Raw genomic sequence first — 16,496 nt, 5'->3', positions numbered from 1 at the left:
CTACGATGGGAATAATTCTGCTCAAAAGGTTTATTCTAAAGAATAAACATTTTTGAAGTGTTTTGCACAGTACTTAGTGTAGGTGTATTCAAAATGGCAACTGTGAAAGTCAGAAAATCTGGATTCACATTGAACTCAGACGCTTACCAAATATTTAACACTGGACAAGTTATTGAACTTCTATGACCTTCAGTTTCTACTTATGTTATTTGTGGGTAGTAATATTCGCACTGTTTACCACAAAGACACTGGAAGAAAAAAACAGATATTTTTGGTAAGCAATAAGAAATACTACATAAAGGTAATGATAGTAGACAGTACCAGCATTGTTACTTAAAACAAAGTATACAAAAACATAACCCTAAAAAAACAGAGGGAAGAGACATTTGTGGGAAAAATTGAGACGCAAATTTTTTAACCTTATTTTTCCAACAAAATATACTTATCCATTCAAGAGTACATTGAGGACTGAATGTGTGTTCAGGAAATAGTAACTCCCCAAATGTGAATCAGAAATGTAAACTTCATACACATATTACCAGTAAAATAAAAACTCAACACCTTTCAGAGCTGCACAAACACAAGCTGGATATAGACTTACAACTCAACAATTGCTGGAAATACTACCCAAAGCATAGAAGACCCTTGGTCACCTAGTCTAAATTAAACATTACTATCCACCAATTACATAAATAGAAACATGGAACTCACAGGAGTTCTATGACTTGCCTGGTGTTATGTATTTGGTAAGCAACTGAGCTCAGTGTGAATCCACATTTTCTGACTCTTCCAAGTAGGCCACAGTTGTTTTCCAGCCCCATTGTGAATACACCTCTTCAGTTCTTATGTCTCTTCTGTAACAATCCCAGCAAGGAATCACCTAATTCCATTGGTCAGCAATCTATCAGTTGTATGCAAATCACCTGGAAAACTTTTCAAAGTATAGATTCTGAAATTCTGACTCCATAGGCCCAAGGCAGAGCATCGGCATTTGTGCAAGATGCCTCCCAAATGATTGTGAAGTGAGCCAGAATCTGGCTGCCAGAGATGTTCACTGTCCATCCCACTCCGTATGTGGGCAGCGCAACTAAACTCCGACAATACTCAGTTGAAATCTTCCCCACTTCAGTTTCCATGTGAGCCCTAGTTTTACTCTTGGGGCCACACACAACACAGAAGCCTAATCTGTCTCCAGGCTAAACATCTCCAGTTCCTTCAAGCGACCTGTATTATGACACATTTCAAACCAAATAACCTAAATTTATCCACATCTTTTCACTTACATTTTGCACCTAGAACAGAACACCATCCGCATTCAGAAACCAACGGTGATACTCCTTCATCAGAGGAACAATATTCTTTCTCATTAATACAACTTAAGTGTGCCTTTTACTAAACTAGCAACAACATATTATGCTTACTTATTTTTAATACACTTATTAAAAACACTTATTTTGGAATATACTTATTCTGGAGTAATTTTAGGTTTACACAAAAGTTGCACGTGTAATACAGAAAGCCCCCACACCCTCCTCATCCAGTTTTCCTACTGTTAACATGTACATTTACCCAAACCAAAAATAAGGGTTTTTTTTTAATATATCTTTTTACACAAATTACTTTCCTGAACACATTTCCTTCATCCTGAACATAGACTTCCGGCTTTTCTTTATCTTTATTTCATGATGCAAAAATAAGCAGTTACATGTCATCTATTAAGACTCAGGACAAGATTTCATCTTGCAAGACTTTGACTCAAAGATTCCAACTCTGAGTTTTGTAAGATGAAAAGTAACGCCCTATACTCGTTAAGATACTCTGAGTCAGGGTCCAGTTAGACAGTATCCACTATCGCCACCAGATTCACGCCATACACGTATCTGGTAAGGCTTCTGCATTTTCATCTTGTTCAACAGGCCATGGCCGGGGTAACATAAAGCTCCCTCAGGCTGCATTAAGGGACTTCTGATGTGTATACACCGTCAATTAATCACAAATCCAACCAACCGTCTGTACATCCAGTTACTCTGTCATTCTTGCAAAGAGACTCGCTACCCCAGCACAGTGCAGACACACTTCATCTCCATGTTTTCATGCTTTCTAGTCTAATACACCCTTGCATGTTGTTCTTCAGCTAAGAGGTGTAGAATATCTGCACAGAGAAAGGAATCCATGCCCCAAATGACTCTGAAATATTTAGGAAAAAAGGGAACGCTCTTAACATCCACTGGCAACTCAGTGAAGCAGTTAATGACCCTGTGTGAAAACTGGGGCTCATGGGAAATCCCCAGAGAATTCCTGATGAGTCACAAACTAAAATCAGATGAAAGAGAAAGGTGGTCTTGGTAGTATTATTTCCTCCAGGAAGAAAAGAATTCAATTTATCCTCCTGAAATTAGTTATTGGCCTCAATTATTATAAAGTTTAGTGCACAAGATGGCACGAGATAGCAACTTATTATTATCCTGATTAAAAAGGATAAATTAGATACGTGGACCCACAGATAGCTCTACTCAGCTATATCAATCACTGCCAGAAGATTTTTCTATACAGTTTACTTCTCCTCAAAAGATGTGAATAATTTCCAATTCTGTTTATCTCTCAAAACCAGGTTGGAGAATTAGTTTTCAAATTGCAAAATAGAACTGTGCTTTCAAGGAAGGCTGCAGACTCACAGCCTTCTTATCACATCAGAGAGCTTCTTAAAATGGGAAAGCCATTTTAAAAAAATATTTTAAAGGCATAAGGATGCCCAAAACAAAGCTCTTCAAACTTACCTCGTAGTAACTCCGAACTGCATTGCAAAATGCTTCATCAGCTACAATCTGGGTTTCCCCATTGAGGAAGGCCTGGAACCGTTCTTTCAGCAACTGTAATTGTTGCTTGTTAAGCTACAAAAAAAAAAGAGGGAATAAGATGAAAAATTTGCCAACCCGTGAAATGTAATGACTTTTAAAAGTTATATTTGCTCTATGCGTCTAAGATTTGATATCTAGAATTAATTTATGGGTCAATTTTAAAATGTTTGTAAGTCACTACCCCACATACTCTGGAATACCCGATATTGCAATGGAATCCAAATTTTCTGCTCCAGACCGAATTCCTGTGATGACTACAAGGCCAGTCTCCTTGCAGAGATAGGAAAAATTCTAAAATCTGAATGAGAAACTGTTGTCCCAAACTGCCAGCTGTGCTCAACAGAGAAGGCAGAGAGGACAAGCACTCTAGGTGAGTGGACAACCAGCAGCCTTGGACAAAAGCTAATAGGAAAGACAGAGGGACCCTGAGAAAGGATCCTCTGAAAGGGATGGCTATTGGAAGCCAAAAGCTTGGATTCCATGAACAGACATACCTGAGCTAAGGAGTGATAAGGAAGGAGGGGAATGAAAGGAATGATAAGGAGAAGATAAATCCAAAAGAGAACGGAAAGGCAACAGGGGGACAGTGAGCGCATCTTTAAGCAGGTTAGGGGAAGGCTGTCAATCAGGGAGAGAAGTGCACCTTCACAGCCAGATTTCCTCACCCTGGGTCTACCTACCACAGTTACTGATTGTGGGTTAGACACGAACTGGGACTCACTAACCACGGTCTCTAGTCATCAACTACAAGCAAAGGCAGCTACTTCATTTGCAGGGTTCAGTGCAAAGTGAGAATGAGGAGCCCCTTGTTGAGAACATTAATTTCAAGACAGCGGCAAAAGAGTGTTAACCCAAGCATGGGACCCTTCTAAGCAGGAGCCCAGGGTGACCACACAGACCCATGCCCACGGAGCCAGCCCTGACGACAGAGGCATATGCTTCACTAGAGGTAGGGTATATTAGATCAAGCAGAAGTATATATATATTTTTTTTTAAATTCTTAACTGGAGAGAGAATATAGTCTTGCAGATAAAACAACAAATCCTGAGATATGTAAGGAGCAGGAAGGGAGTGATCTTTCCATTTCAGTCGATCCTCATCAGACTATTAAAGAACTCAGCCCAGTTCTGGATTCCACAGAGAGATGTGAAGCATTTGGAAACACGCTGAGGATAAAATGATTAAAGGATTAGAAAGACTACACAAACTGCTCTGTTTGGGCTTCGAAAAGAAGGCTGATGTGAAATAAGTTTGAAATGGTTCAAAAGGCTGATTAAAATGCCATTCAAATATGAGAGACAAGCTCTTTCAAAAGATAGGTTTTTATTTAGGATCCTAACAAACAAGACAGCTTATAAAAAAAAACTGCTGCCGGGACTAGCAGACTGATAAAGATGTGTCCCACTGTTCCCCAGTGTGGAGGACCCCTTGCCCTGAGCAGGGAAGAGAGAAGACCATTCCATTTCTTTACCAGGGTTATATTCATTTTGGGGAAAGCTAAACGAAGCTGAAAAGCAGGAACATCACCACTCTGTGACACTCTCCATTTCTGTAATATGAAGAGAATGAAAGCAGGGGTCTTTTGTGTGTGTGCACTAGCAAGGCGAATTAAGCCCATGACTTTAGCTCTCTAAGCGTGGTTGACAAAAGGAGCCAGATGGAAATAGGACAGCAATTGCTGACAGTGAGACAGCTGAGGGCACTTTAGTTGCTAAGCCCTGGGATCCGTTAAGAAGGGCTTCAACTTGCAAACCAAGCATCCAGGTAAAGTAATGGTAATGGTGTTGTAAATGGAAATGGAAATGTACGTGGGGAGGACAGTGAACTGAAGGGGACCTTAGAGATCATTTCTTTGAACTCCCTCATTTGATAAATAAAATATTGTCCAAAACCCCCAACCTAGGGATATCTTCATCAATTTTCTTCTATCAGAGGCATCTTGTTCTTTAAGAACTCCTCTAAATCTTTGTCATTTCTAGCTTGCCAGTGGTTAAGTTTAGCCATGTATCAGTGAGTTGTGTTTTGATGATTATGGCGTGGAAAATTCATGAATATGAATCAAGGAAAGGAGATTTGTGCAAACCACCTTCTTAGAAGCTCCAACAATGTTGGTGTCACTCACAAAACACGCCGGAGGCACCTGGCTAAGTATCAGGCTTCAGATTTTTTATGAATAAGAAATACTGCAGTTGCATTTAAGACATAAAATGACAGCCATATTAAAATGACATACAAACAGTCAATAAACAGAGACTTTATTAGTACACAGAAGAAAGGGTTACATTTCCACATAAAGGAGATAGGGAGGAAAAAAGGCAATTTAAAATCTAGCAATGGGGACAGCAGTCAGAAAGCAGTTTCCTAAAAGCTATTTGTGTTATCGAAATAAACTATATTATACATCAACAGATAGAGACCAATGTAATAGACCCAAAAAACAGACCCAAATACAACCAGAAATGTGCTATAAAATACCTTTACAGCACCTCAAGTCGGTAGTAAAAGATGGTCTATTCAATCAACGGTGTTAGAATAACTGAGCACTCATGCAGAAAAAAAATTAAATTAGACCATAACACACACAGTTACAGTCCAAATAAATTAAAACTTTTACTGTAAAAAGATGAAACTTTAAAGGTATTAGAAGAAAAGTGGGAGAATTCCTTTAAACACCAGGATGAGAAAGACCTTTTTAACCATGAATCAAAATCTACAAGTCATAAATTTAACAGCAATAACATTAAAAATAAATTCAGCATGGCAAAAAATACCATAAACAAAATAATGGGAAGAAAGTCTAACCAGAAAAAAAATTGCAACTCATATCCTAAAGAGTTAATTTTCAAACACATAGATCCTAGAAATAAATAAGCGTGACCAATAAGCCAACAGAAAAATGGACAAAGTGGATACATTCAGAGAAATGGCTTAAGTCATGAAAGCATGCCTCAGTTATTTTGCATTTTTCTTTATATGAATGAAGTCTACATAAGAGCAGGATTCCGGGAAGATGGTCGAATAGGAAGCACCAGAAATCTGTCTCCCACCTAGGCAACATCTGCATTGACAGTACCCGTCTGATGCAAAGATTTTGCAACTCTGGAGTCTCTAAAGACTTGCAACGTGCAGGGGACTGTTTGACCAGAAACTGCAGTGAATTTTAATCAATTTCACCTCTGCACACAGTAGCGGTGACCCATCCCTACCCCTCAAGCCCCACAGTAGCAAAAAGAAATGCAGACAACCTAACTTTTCATAAGTGGAGGACTAAGAAAATCATACTACATCCAAATAGTATATTACCACTATTACATATACTGTTAGCTTTATAAAAAGTATGACAAAGTTCTCTTACGTACTGATATGAAGAGATCTTCAAAACATCTTGGGGAAACAAACAGTATAGAACAGTATGTAAAATAAACCACCATTCCCAGAGAAAAGGGACAAAATCAGAATATGTACTTGCTTTCAAATGCGGACAAACTACGGAAGGAGGCCCTCGGACACTGGACAGATGAAAAATAAGGATGAAAAAGATTTTTCAATCGGTATCACATTACTCATTTTAGGTTTTAAATCACAGGATGCTTTTTATATACTCAAATTTACTTAATTTATATTTAAATATGTGATAGTAGCCACTTTACACATTTAAATCTGATCATCCTGCAGAAAGACTGGACAACAAACCAATCGACATTTTTTTTTTCATTTCTCCTTTCAGGTAGAAGATTTGAACTTGACTGTATTCCTCCCTCTTCCTTTTTTAAAAAACATTTCAAGGTTGAGGATGTCAAACAAACTTAGACAAAAAGAGTCAGAAAAGAGTATTCATGGTACTCAACATTCTCATCAGTGCAGTAATCTTTACAAAATCCATACCGAGTGGTCTCTCATTCTCCATTAGAGCCAATTAAAACTAATACCTGCACACACACACACACACGCACACACACTCTACCTCTATCACCTCACAATGAAGCCTATTTTAATTTTACACAGTTATGCAGGATTGAAATCTGCTTCCCTATGTGTTCCATACATTCTAGTTGTATACTCAGACCAAACAGACTAAACGTTACTTTTCTTCTTCAACATAGCAGTTCAGGAACTTGGAGACAGGTACTAGATTATTTGAGCGTCTTTCCCAGAGTAAACTTTATCCATTCTCCCAACATCCTAGGAGTACTAACCAGTTTGTCCACAAATACAGCATTACGTAGCTAAATATAACGTATTTACATAAAACTAAGTATAAGACGGCACTTTGAAAGTCATTAATAGGCAAATGAAACTCATTACAATAGCAACGTCCCTCCTCAAATATACTGCACAGACTGATGTGATTCTCCCAGGATCCTGCGGCCAATGCAGAGTCAAGTGGGAGGAACACTTCCCACATTGTAAGTACTCTATGTCTATTAATTCAAACTAAAAACAAATTAACTCTTCTTGGCAGTCACATCAACTGACTCACATCAACTGACTCACATCATGCTTATAATCAACACAAATTCTGAAACATCCTTACATGTGCTGCATGAAGCCATGTTTCAACCTGGCGAGATTTATTTGGTCCATTGTTCCAGGTGATTAACGGTCTTGTCTGTAGAATTCTGATTCCTTCACCCTGTGACCAAAGACTTCTCCTAGTGTTGTTGTACCACTAACATAATAGGGTGCTATCCATAATCTCCACCCAGGTCACTATAGAAATTTTCATCAGTCCATGACTCAGGAAGGACTAAGGGTACCTGTCACATGTATTCCTCCTGTTTTGACATAATCAACTAACATTCCGGAGGGAAGCTGGTTTTATTCTTCAGCCTATATTTTAGTTTTGCCCAAATATTATCTTCACACTAGTATATTTACTACTGAATGAATAAAATATTTTTCAAAAATAAAAAATTGACCAGCAAAAACTATCTAATGGGAAGTTTAAAAGAGCTTTTTATATGAAACTAAATTGCAGAAACTTGACTAGAACATAAATATCCTTGCCAACATCTAAATACAACGAAGAGGTTAGTTCTTATTCAAAAGAACACTTCAAATACTGACAGTAAAAATGAAGTTTTATAAATTTTGGCTGGCAGTGATAATTTATCCATAATAATAGTGGCCTCAGAAAAACTACTTAACTTCTAGAGTTCAGAGATGTCTTATGTTTCTTAAGAGTTTTTTTTTTTTTCTCGTTTGTGTTCAAATTATATTTTCGCCTTTTCATTCCGAGTCATGACCACCTGAAGACTTACGCCAGGGTCTTGACGGCAGCAGGAGACCAGGCATTGTGCACTCAGGAACCTGGCAACCACTGCCGTGCAGAGCCTGCCTTGACCTGCAGTTCCCGTCAGGAGTCTTAACACTCGTGGTGGGAACTGCATGATCTCCTGGTGAGGAAAGGAGGTCACAGTCAGATTCTACAGCACAGTGGCAGGTGACCAGTGGGTACTGTACCTCCAGGAGGGTGGGTGCTGGTGTGTGCACAAACCCTAAAGAGAACAGAAAAACAAATGTTTTTTCAGGAGGTAAAAGGATTTATCCCAGGCACAGATGGTCTCTGAAATGCACAAAGGCACAGCTTTAACACCCATTAATGAGATATGGTAAAAAGATATTAACAGGAAAAGACTACAGGATAGGTACCATTTTCTTTTTCCCTTCCTATGGACACTCTGCCAAAAAGATCTACAGAAAACCACTGGGGCAATTGCACGTTTCTGAAACAGACCTCCCCAAACTGGATGTCAGAATGGAATAACAAAGGGGCTCTGGCCCATCTCATACATTATAAAATCCTGTGGGAGGCATTGCTATTAATAATTTCCGATCCAAATAACTTTTCTTACTCTCTTTTATAGACGCGGATATTTTGAATATGCCCATTTAAGACTGCAAATACCAGACTCACCTGACAAGGGACATGGTCAACTGACTAAGTAAAGGCCAATGAGATGTAGGCAAAAGTGTATATGACTCCTGGAAACCATAAAAAGTAGCTGAAGCAGCACCCTTTGCTTTGTTCTCTTTCCTCTTTTCCCACTGGCTGGAATTTGATGTGCTGGCTGCCACCATCAGCTTAGCTCATGAAGATAGTGAAGGAACAAAATAAAAAGAGCCTGAGACCCTCCCAAATGGGGAGCAGCCAGTGCAGCCCCAGGTCGCCACCTCCCAGCTTCCTTGATGTGAGAGAGAAACAAATATCTGTACATATTGATCTTACTCTTACCGGGGGTTCCCTGGTAGTATGTGACCGAACCAAATGCTAACTGGTAGACATCACAATGACATACGCAATCAGGGAGAAACTGCCACAGCACCACCATCCCTGGCTAGTAAGGTTTATCTCAATTTATTCCAAAACAAGATATTCCTTCCGTATGTTAAGTTATATGAAAAACTCCTTATCCAGCGAATTTGCCCCAGTGAACAGTGAACACCAGATTCTAAGTGTCTGGGTAGACTGAATTCTATTGTTCCACAATATTGAAAACGGGAGATTAAAAAGCCTCAGATTTGCAAATACTACCTTAACATATGTTATAATAAAATGTATATCAAAGGGTGAGTACAGAGCAGGAAAATCTCACTGCGTCATGGACAAATGGGCCCCCGGCTAGGCTCCTCCAGCTGCCGAGTGTGTTATTTCCATCCACATTCTCACTGACCTCCTAGTTGAATTCAAGCCTCAGCAAAATGACACGCCATGACTGGGGCATTGTCTCGGGGTAGGGGGGTTGCTGCTGGTGGAACTAGGAAAGTTAAATCCGTGATTTTATGAAATTTCCCTGCTGCACTGCACTGAGCACATTTTACACATGTCTTATTAAATCTTCCTAAATCTCACAGGAAGCGTTTATCATCATTTCATAAATGAGGAAGTTAAGCTCAAAGAAGTTAAGCATCTTGTCTAATTTCACATCTAGTAAGTGACAGGAGCAGAATCTCAACTAATGTCCTCATCTAGAAGTCCACCTTCCTTCCCATCTCCTTACTATTCTCTGTTTCCCTCAGAGCCATACTTTTTCAATAAGAGGTGTTTAATTCCTGCATGTATTTGCTTACTAGTTTAAGTCCTCCCACTACAATAAAATCTGCTTAGCATGAGAACCTGATTGTACCTCACAGCATGAATCCCCATACTAAAATAATGCCTCAAACCACCACAGTGATATCTTCATGTTTTTCATTAATTAGTAAGGTTATTATAGGACGAACAGGGCAGCAGAGTGAGTAATTAAGAGCCCAGGCTCTGGTTTAAGACTACTGTCTGTATTCAGGGTCCCCCACAATTTGTAGGGTCTTCAACAAGTCACTTAACCTCAGTGCCTCAAGTTCTTCATCGAAACAGTGAGAACAGTAATTATGCACATTTAATGGGCTGTCGTTAGAAACACATGGTGCTCCTACTTCAGCGACTACAGAAGCTGCAGACGAAAAATGATCCTAAGATGGATACAGATGAACAATCAGTAATAGACTGTCCAGAGCTGTGCCGTCTGACACAACAGCCACTCACCACACGTGGCTACTGAGCACTTGGCGTGAGGCTAGTCCAAGTGGCACGTGCTCTAAGTCTAAAATGCATACTGGGTTTCAAATCCTCTGTACAAGGAGACCATGAAACATCTCACTAATATTTGCATGTTGGTTGCATGTTGAAAAATATTTTGGATATATGGGGTGAAATAAATTATTAAAGTAACATTCATCATTTTAATAATGTCTTAATATATCTACTAGAAAAACCTGAATTACATATGTGGCTCACACTACACTTCAGTGAGACAGCACTGGTACAGAGAAATGCATGTGACGGTCAAATGTCCCTTGAAGACACAAGTGAACACGGCCTTGCTGACCCCTGCAAAACTCACAGCAGCAGGTCCCACGTGACACAGCTTGTGGCAAAGTCTGTGATATAACGGAGTGAAGAGAAACTGAGCAAGGACCAAAATGCAATAATACCTAAGTATCGGCCTTGTGTTTTTCATTCTCAGAGAGGGAAGCGGGTGTTATCAGTCCCATGTGATGGATGAGAAAACAAACTGATAAGTTACAGTACAAAATCAGGCAGCTCCGAGAACGGGGACCCTAAGCTAGGTCTCCTGAACGCCAGTCCGCATTTTTTACCCTCCCAGGCATGCCCCCAGCCCTCTGGCATGTTCTTATTTGACTGTCCTCATTCAGCCTCACCTTACAAAAGACAGTCACGCTAAGTGCTGAGAAGTTATTCCGCAGGACTGGTTCCTGCTCCTGAACAGGGTGAGAGGTAGGTGAGGGACGCAACTGGCAAGTATGTTGGTGAGTATCCTCTCAAAACCTGCTGTTTGCATTAGCATTGGTTTCACCCACTAGAGTCAAACAGACCTATGACAGTAAATTTTAGTGATCCCCACTAATACCATAAGCTCATTGAAAGCAAAATCAATTGTGATGTTTAATTTTGTGTGTCAACTTGACTGGGCCAAGGGATGCCCAGGTAGCTGGTAAAGCAGTATTTCTGAGTGTGTCTGTCTCAGGGTTTCTAGAGGAGATTAGCATTTGATTCAGCAGAGCAAGTAAAGAGATCCACCCTCAGCAATGTGGGCAGGTATCACATAATTCATTGAGGGCTGAATACAACAAAAAAAAGGTTAAGGAAGGGTGAATTCCCTCTCTCTCTCTCTCTCTGTCTCTCTCTTTGAGCTGATAGGTCCATCTTTTCTGGCCATTGGACATCAGAGTCCCCGGTTCTCAGGGCCTTTGAACCCAGACTGAATTATACCACCAGCTTTCCTGGTTCTCCAACTTGCAGAAGGCAGACTGTGGAACTTTTCAGCCTCCATAACTGCATGAGCCGATTCCTATAACAAATCATATTTTACATCATATATATGTATATGATATAACAAATCATATTTTATATTATATATGTATATTACAATATATAATATAGCTTATATTATATATAACACATCATATTTTATACTGTATATATGTATGATGCATGTATATATGTACATGATCTCCTATTGAGCTTGTTTCTCTAGAGAACCCTAATGTTTCAACCATCATAAATGACAGCCTTAGCAGCCTGTTATAATCAAGCGATTCAGAGATGACTGGGGGGGTAGGGTGGGCGGTTGTTGAGGGTTCAAAGAGAAACAAATCTTAGGAGCTTTTCTGAGAAGTTCTTACTACCATCAAAAGCCCCTCCCTCCTCCATTAAATTCTGACAAAAATCAATAAGCTTCTCCAAACAAGGAGTCTTGAAGGAGTCTATGGAAAAAAAGGCAGGTCTAGGAAGCGGTCCAGGACAAGCTTTACTACCCTCTAGTCCTGCAAAGTCAGAAGACTCTGTCATGAGCCACCATTCAAACTGTGTAGTCAATGACTTCCTACAAATAACTCTAGGGAATTATGTCAAGATACACCATGAGGGAACTGCCCTTTGAGACAGTACGATTTCCCCTTAACCACCCTTAATGTGCAATTTAATACTTAGTGATAAAAGCTAATAATAATTGACCACTTACTACATAGTAAGCACAGTTCTAACATCTTTACAAGGATTATTTTAAAATTCCCATATGGTAGGTTCCTTATTTCAAATAGGAGGAAACAAAGACCCAGAGAAGTCAATAAAGTGGTCTAGTGCATGAAACTTGGGGGCAGAGCCAGGTGCATCTGCTGGCATGCTCTTAGCCACTGGCCGCCCTTGGGGTTGCTTCTGAAACTCCCCAAGCCACATTCTCCACACCCAGGTCAAGACACAGGACCACCAGAGCTGAGCAAAGCCAATCCTGTGATTGATCAGACTCAAGTGGTGAGTGAAAGCTCTCCTTCCCATTTACCCCCCAAACATCATCACATCATTCTTGTTCACATCACTGAGCCTTTGCACACACTTAGTTCTCTCTGCCTGGGATATCCTTCCAGCCTTTGAGAACACAAACGCAGATGAAACCTCCTAGAAATCATCTTCCTTCTGCTCCCCCTCAGATGAAGTCATCCCATCCTCTTTGTGCCACTTCTGCACCTCATACACACATCTATCATTTGCTTAATGTGCCTTTCTTCTTACCAGGGTGCAGACTCCTTTATCAGCAATGCCAGTCATCTCTATATGCCCCTTCCCCACTAAGTCCAATGTTGGCTGATTATGAATTCATCTACAGGGGAGGAAAACCCAGAGTGGAAGAGGATATCAGTGTTCACTACTGCTTTTCTAGGAATGTATCCTGTCACAACCACTGACAAAAGACTCTAGCAGTGGGTAACTGAGTAAGGGACTAAGGAACAAACACAATCTTAGAAAAGAATTCCCAAATAGCTTCTGTGTTGTCCAAATAATAAGTTCATGGCCAGGCTCATTGAGGCTGGAAGAAACAGCAAAGGATTTCTTTGAGCTGCTGTGTGAGTGATTCTGTTTTGCAGATGATATGGCTCTTAAGCAGGAAGAACTCTGTGCCTCAGAACCATCTGGTATTTCATGGCAAAGTTCCTTATGCTGAAACCACATTTGCAAGAAACAGTGATTTTATATTCATCACGAAGAATTTGGACAGGCTTAGCAGCAGACACATGCTGGCTTCAAAGCTCAAACATGCTGACCAGCTCTAGGCCACACAATGGCCTTTTCCAGTAGATGGTCAGTGGCTTGGGATAATTCATGTGAAAGATGAAAACATGATATAAATTTACTTTCCCAAGAAATGTCTGAAGTTTTTGCTCTCTTTCTGAAGCAGGTATGTCATGGAAGAGAATGGCTCTCTGTAAAGGAAGGAAGGAGTATAACGATTACCAAATGGCCCTCAGAACTAGTAACACTTTGTGCTACCATAACAATATTTGAGAGCTCCATTACTGATGAGACTTTCACTTTCATAATTTTTACCTTTTCAGTTGTGGCCTTTTCTTTTTCACTCGGGGAAGTTCCTTTAACATTTCTTATAAAGCTGGTTTGGTGGTGTTGAACTCTTTTAACTTTTGCTTGACTGTAAACTTTTGATCTAGCAATCAAATCTGGAGGAGAGCTTTGCTGGGTAGAGCAATCTGGATTGTAGGTTTTTCCTTTTCATCACTTTAAATGTATAATGCCACGCCTTTTGGGCCTGCAGACTTCTATTTCAAAGTCAGCTGATAGTCTTATGGGAGTTCCTTTTATGTAACTACTGTTTTTCCCTTGCTGTTTTTATTATTTTCTCTTTAATTTTTACCGTGTTATTTAAATTGCAAAGGAAATCACCGACAAAATGAATAGACAACCTACTGAATGAGAGAAAATATTTGCAAATACTATGACTGATAAGGGGTTAATATGCAATATATACAGACAGCTCATACAACACAATAGCCAAAAAAAAAAAAAAAAATCCAATTAAGAAATGGGCAGAAGACCTGAATAGACATTTTCCCACAGATGGCATACAAATGGCCAACAGGCACATGAAAAGTTACCCAACATCACTAATCAGAGAAATACAAAGCAAAACCACAATGAGATAGTTCCTCACACCTGTCAGAATGGCTATCATTAAAAAGACTGCAAGTAACGAACGTCGGCAAGGATGTGGAGAAGAGGGAACCCTTCTGCATTGCTGGTAGGAATGTAAATTGGTGCAGCCACTGTGGAAAACAATATGGAGGTTCCTCAAAAAACTAAAAATACAACTACCATATGACCCAGCAATTCCACTCCTGGGTATAAATCCAGAAGAAAAAAAAGAAAACACTAATTCAAATGATACATGTATCCCAATATTCATAGCAGTATTATTTACAATAACCAAGATATGGCAGATATCTGTCCATCACTAGATTAATGAATAAAGAAGATGTGATATATATATAATATATATATAATACACACACACACACACAAAATGGAATACTATGCAACCAAAAAAAGAAATTTTGCCATTTGCAACATGGATGGACCTAGAGGGTATTACGCTTAGTGAAGTAAGTCAGAGAGGCAAGCACTGTATGTCATCACTTATATGTAGAATCTAAAAAATAAGACAAGTTAATATAACAAAGAAGAAACACTCATAGATATACAGAACAAACTAGTGGTCACCAGCGGGGAGAAGGAAGTGGGAAGTAACAGGGTAAGGGTAAGGGATTAAGAAGTACAAACTACTATATAAAATAAACCACAAGGATATATTGTACAGCACAGGGTATGCAGCCAGTATCTGGAATATAAAGTCTAAAAATTTAGAATCACTATGTTGTACACCTGAACTAATATAATATTATAAATCAAGTATATCTCAATTAAAAATTTTAAAATATTTTCATTTTAGGTTTAGTTTAAAAAGGTATTTTAAAATAAAGCCTGCTCCTAGGATGTTTAGTTGAACGGCTATATTGTGTGGTACATTGTTGCATCTAAGCAGTACATCATAACCTCCTTCCACACTAATGGGCTTCCAAGGTAGGGCTGCCAATTTAAATACAGGATGTCCCATTAAATTTCAATTTCAGATACACAGACAATGATAAAACACTTACATTAAAAATTTGAGATCAGCTTTCTATAAGTATGTCCCAAACATTTCATGTACTAAAAATTATAAATTATACATTATTAACCTAAAATGAAAATGTAACTGGTCATCCTATATTTCATTTGTATTATAGCTTTTGACTCTAGCTCTAAATCTTTGATAACATTTTTCTTTCATTCTTTGGATTGTCTGTGTTTCTGTCTAGTTATCTTTGCCTTTTCAGACTTGATAATGTCTCATGGTCCCAGTCACCTCCAACTCCTTAATCTTTCCAGTCTCAGAGGACATTTCCACAGCAAAGCTCACACCTGCTGTGCAAGACTAACTCCTGGCAAATAAATGAGATGCCACCAAGAGGCAAGTGTGATCTTTACAGAATGAAAAACCAACAAGTTTCTCAAACCCAGCTAATTACAAACTTCGAAAAGCTTTTTTTAAAAAATGTAGATACCAAATAACTACATTTATACCACCATTTCTGAATTCTAAATAGAGTAACCTCGAAAGCTATTCAATTTTTAAGTTCCTGGGGGGTCTGATATTCAGCTAGATTAGGGATTTGCGGGACCTGGTATTGATTAGCTAAAAGAAATCTACCCAACTAAGTCAAAAGGTAGAGCAGTATCAACGAACGAATTGATTTAGATTTTCACAGCACAATACTTGGCTATAATTCCAGACTTTTAACTTTTGACCAACTGAAATGGAACGACAGATACACATGATACACAGGACAGGACTAAAACCCATTTTTAAATTAGGCTTTTGTTCATGAGAAAGAATTACGAGCAGATTTCTCTCCTGGCCAGTATAATTTATAAATCACATTTTAAGATATAAGCACTTCTTAAGTGTTTTGTCTGCTAGGAAAACCTAAAACTACTTATATCTGAAGCAAATTTCTCTTATCTTATCTAGATCTTACCTTAACTTATCTAGATCTTACAGAAGGTGGTGAATTTACACTAAACCTACAAGCTTTTTTTTTTTTTTTCCCCTAATAACAGAATACCAGCCACACCCTAAGAAATTAAAGCAATTCAAATAAACATGGAAAGGGTCTGGCTACACACACAAAAAAACAAACCTCCAAATACAACAAAAACCACAGGGATGGAGACAGGTCATTGACCAG

At 39.0% G+C, this 16,496-nt stretch overlaps 1 protein-coding gene across 6 annotated transcripts in view; it reads right to left on the bottom strand.

The window, feature by feature from the left end:
* Positions 1-16,496, bottom strand: part of CADPS2 (calcium dependent secretion activator 2) — a 449,680-nt gene that overhangs the window by 345,255 nt on the left and 87,929 nt on the right. For all 6 annotated transcript variants that reach the window (XM_074367152.1, XM_074367154.1, XM_074367149.1 and 3 more), the window contains exon 2: positions 2,778-2,891. In XM_074367152.1, the coding sequence (XP_074223253.1) occupies positions 2,778-2,891 (114 nt within the window). The remainder of the gene's footprint in view (positions 1-2,777; positions 2,892-16,496) is intronic.

Source organism: Camelus bactrianus, chromosome 7 (assembly GCF_048773025.1).
Source record: "Camelus bactrianus isolate YW-2024 breed Bactrian camel chromosome 7, ASM4877302v1, whole genome shotgun sequence".
In the NCBI taxonomy this organism is placed as follows: Eukaryota; Metazoa; Chordata; class Mammalia; order Artiodactyla; family Camelidae; genus Camelus; species Camelus bactrianus.
This window is presented reverse-complemented; position numbering and strand designations above follow the sequence as displayed.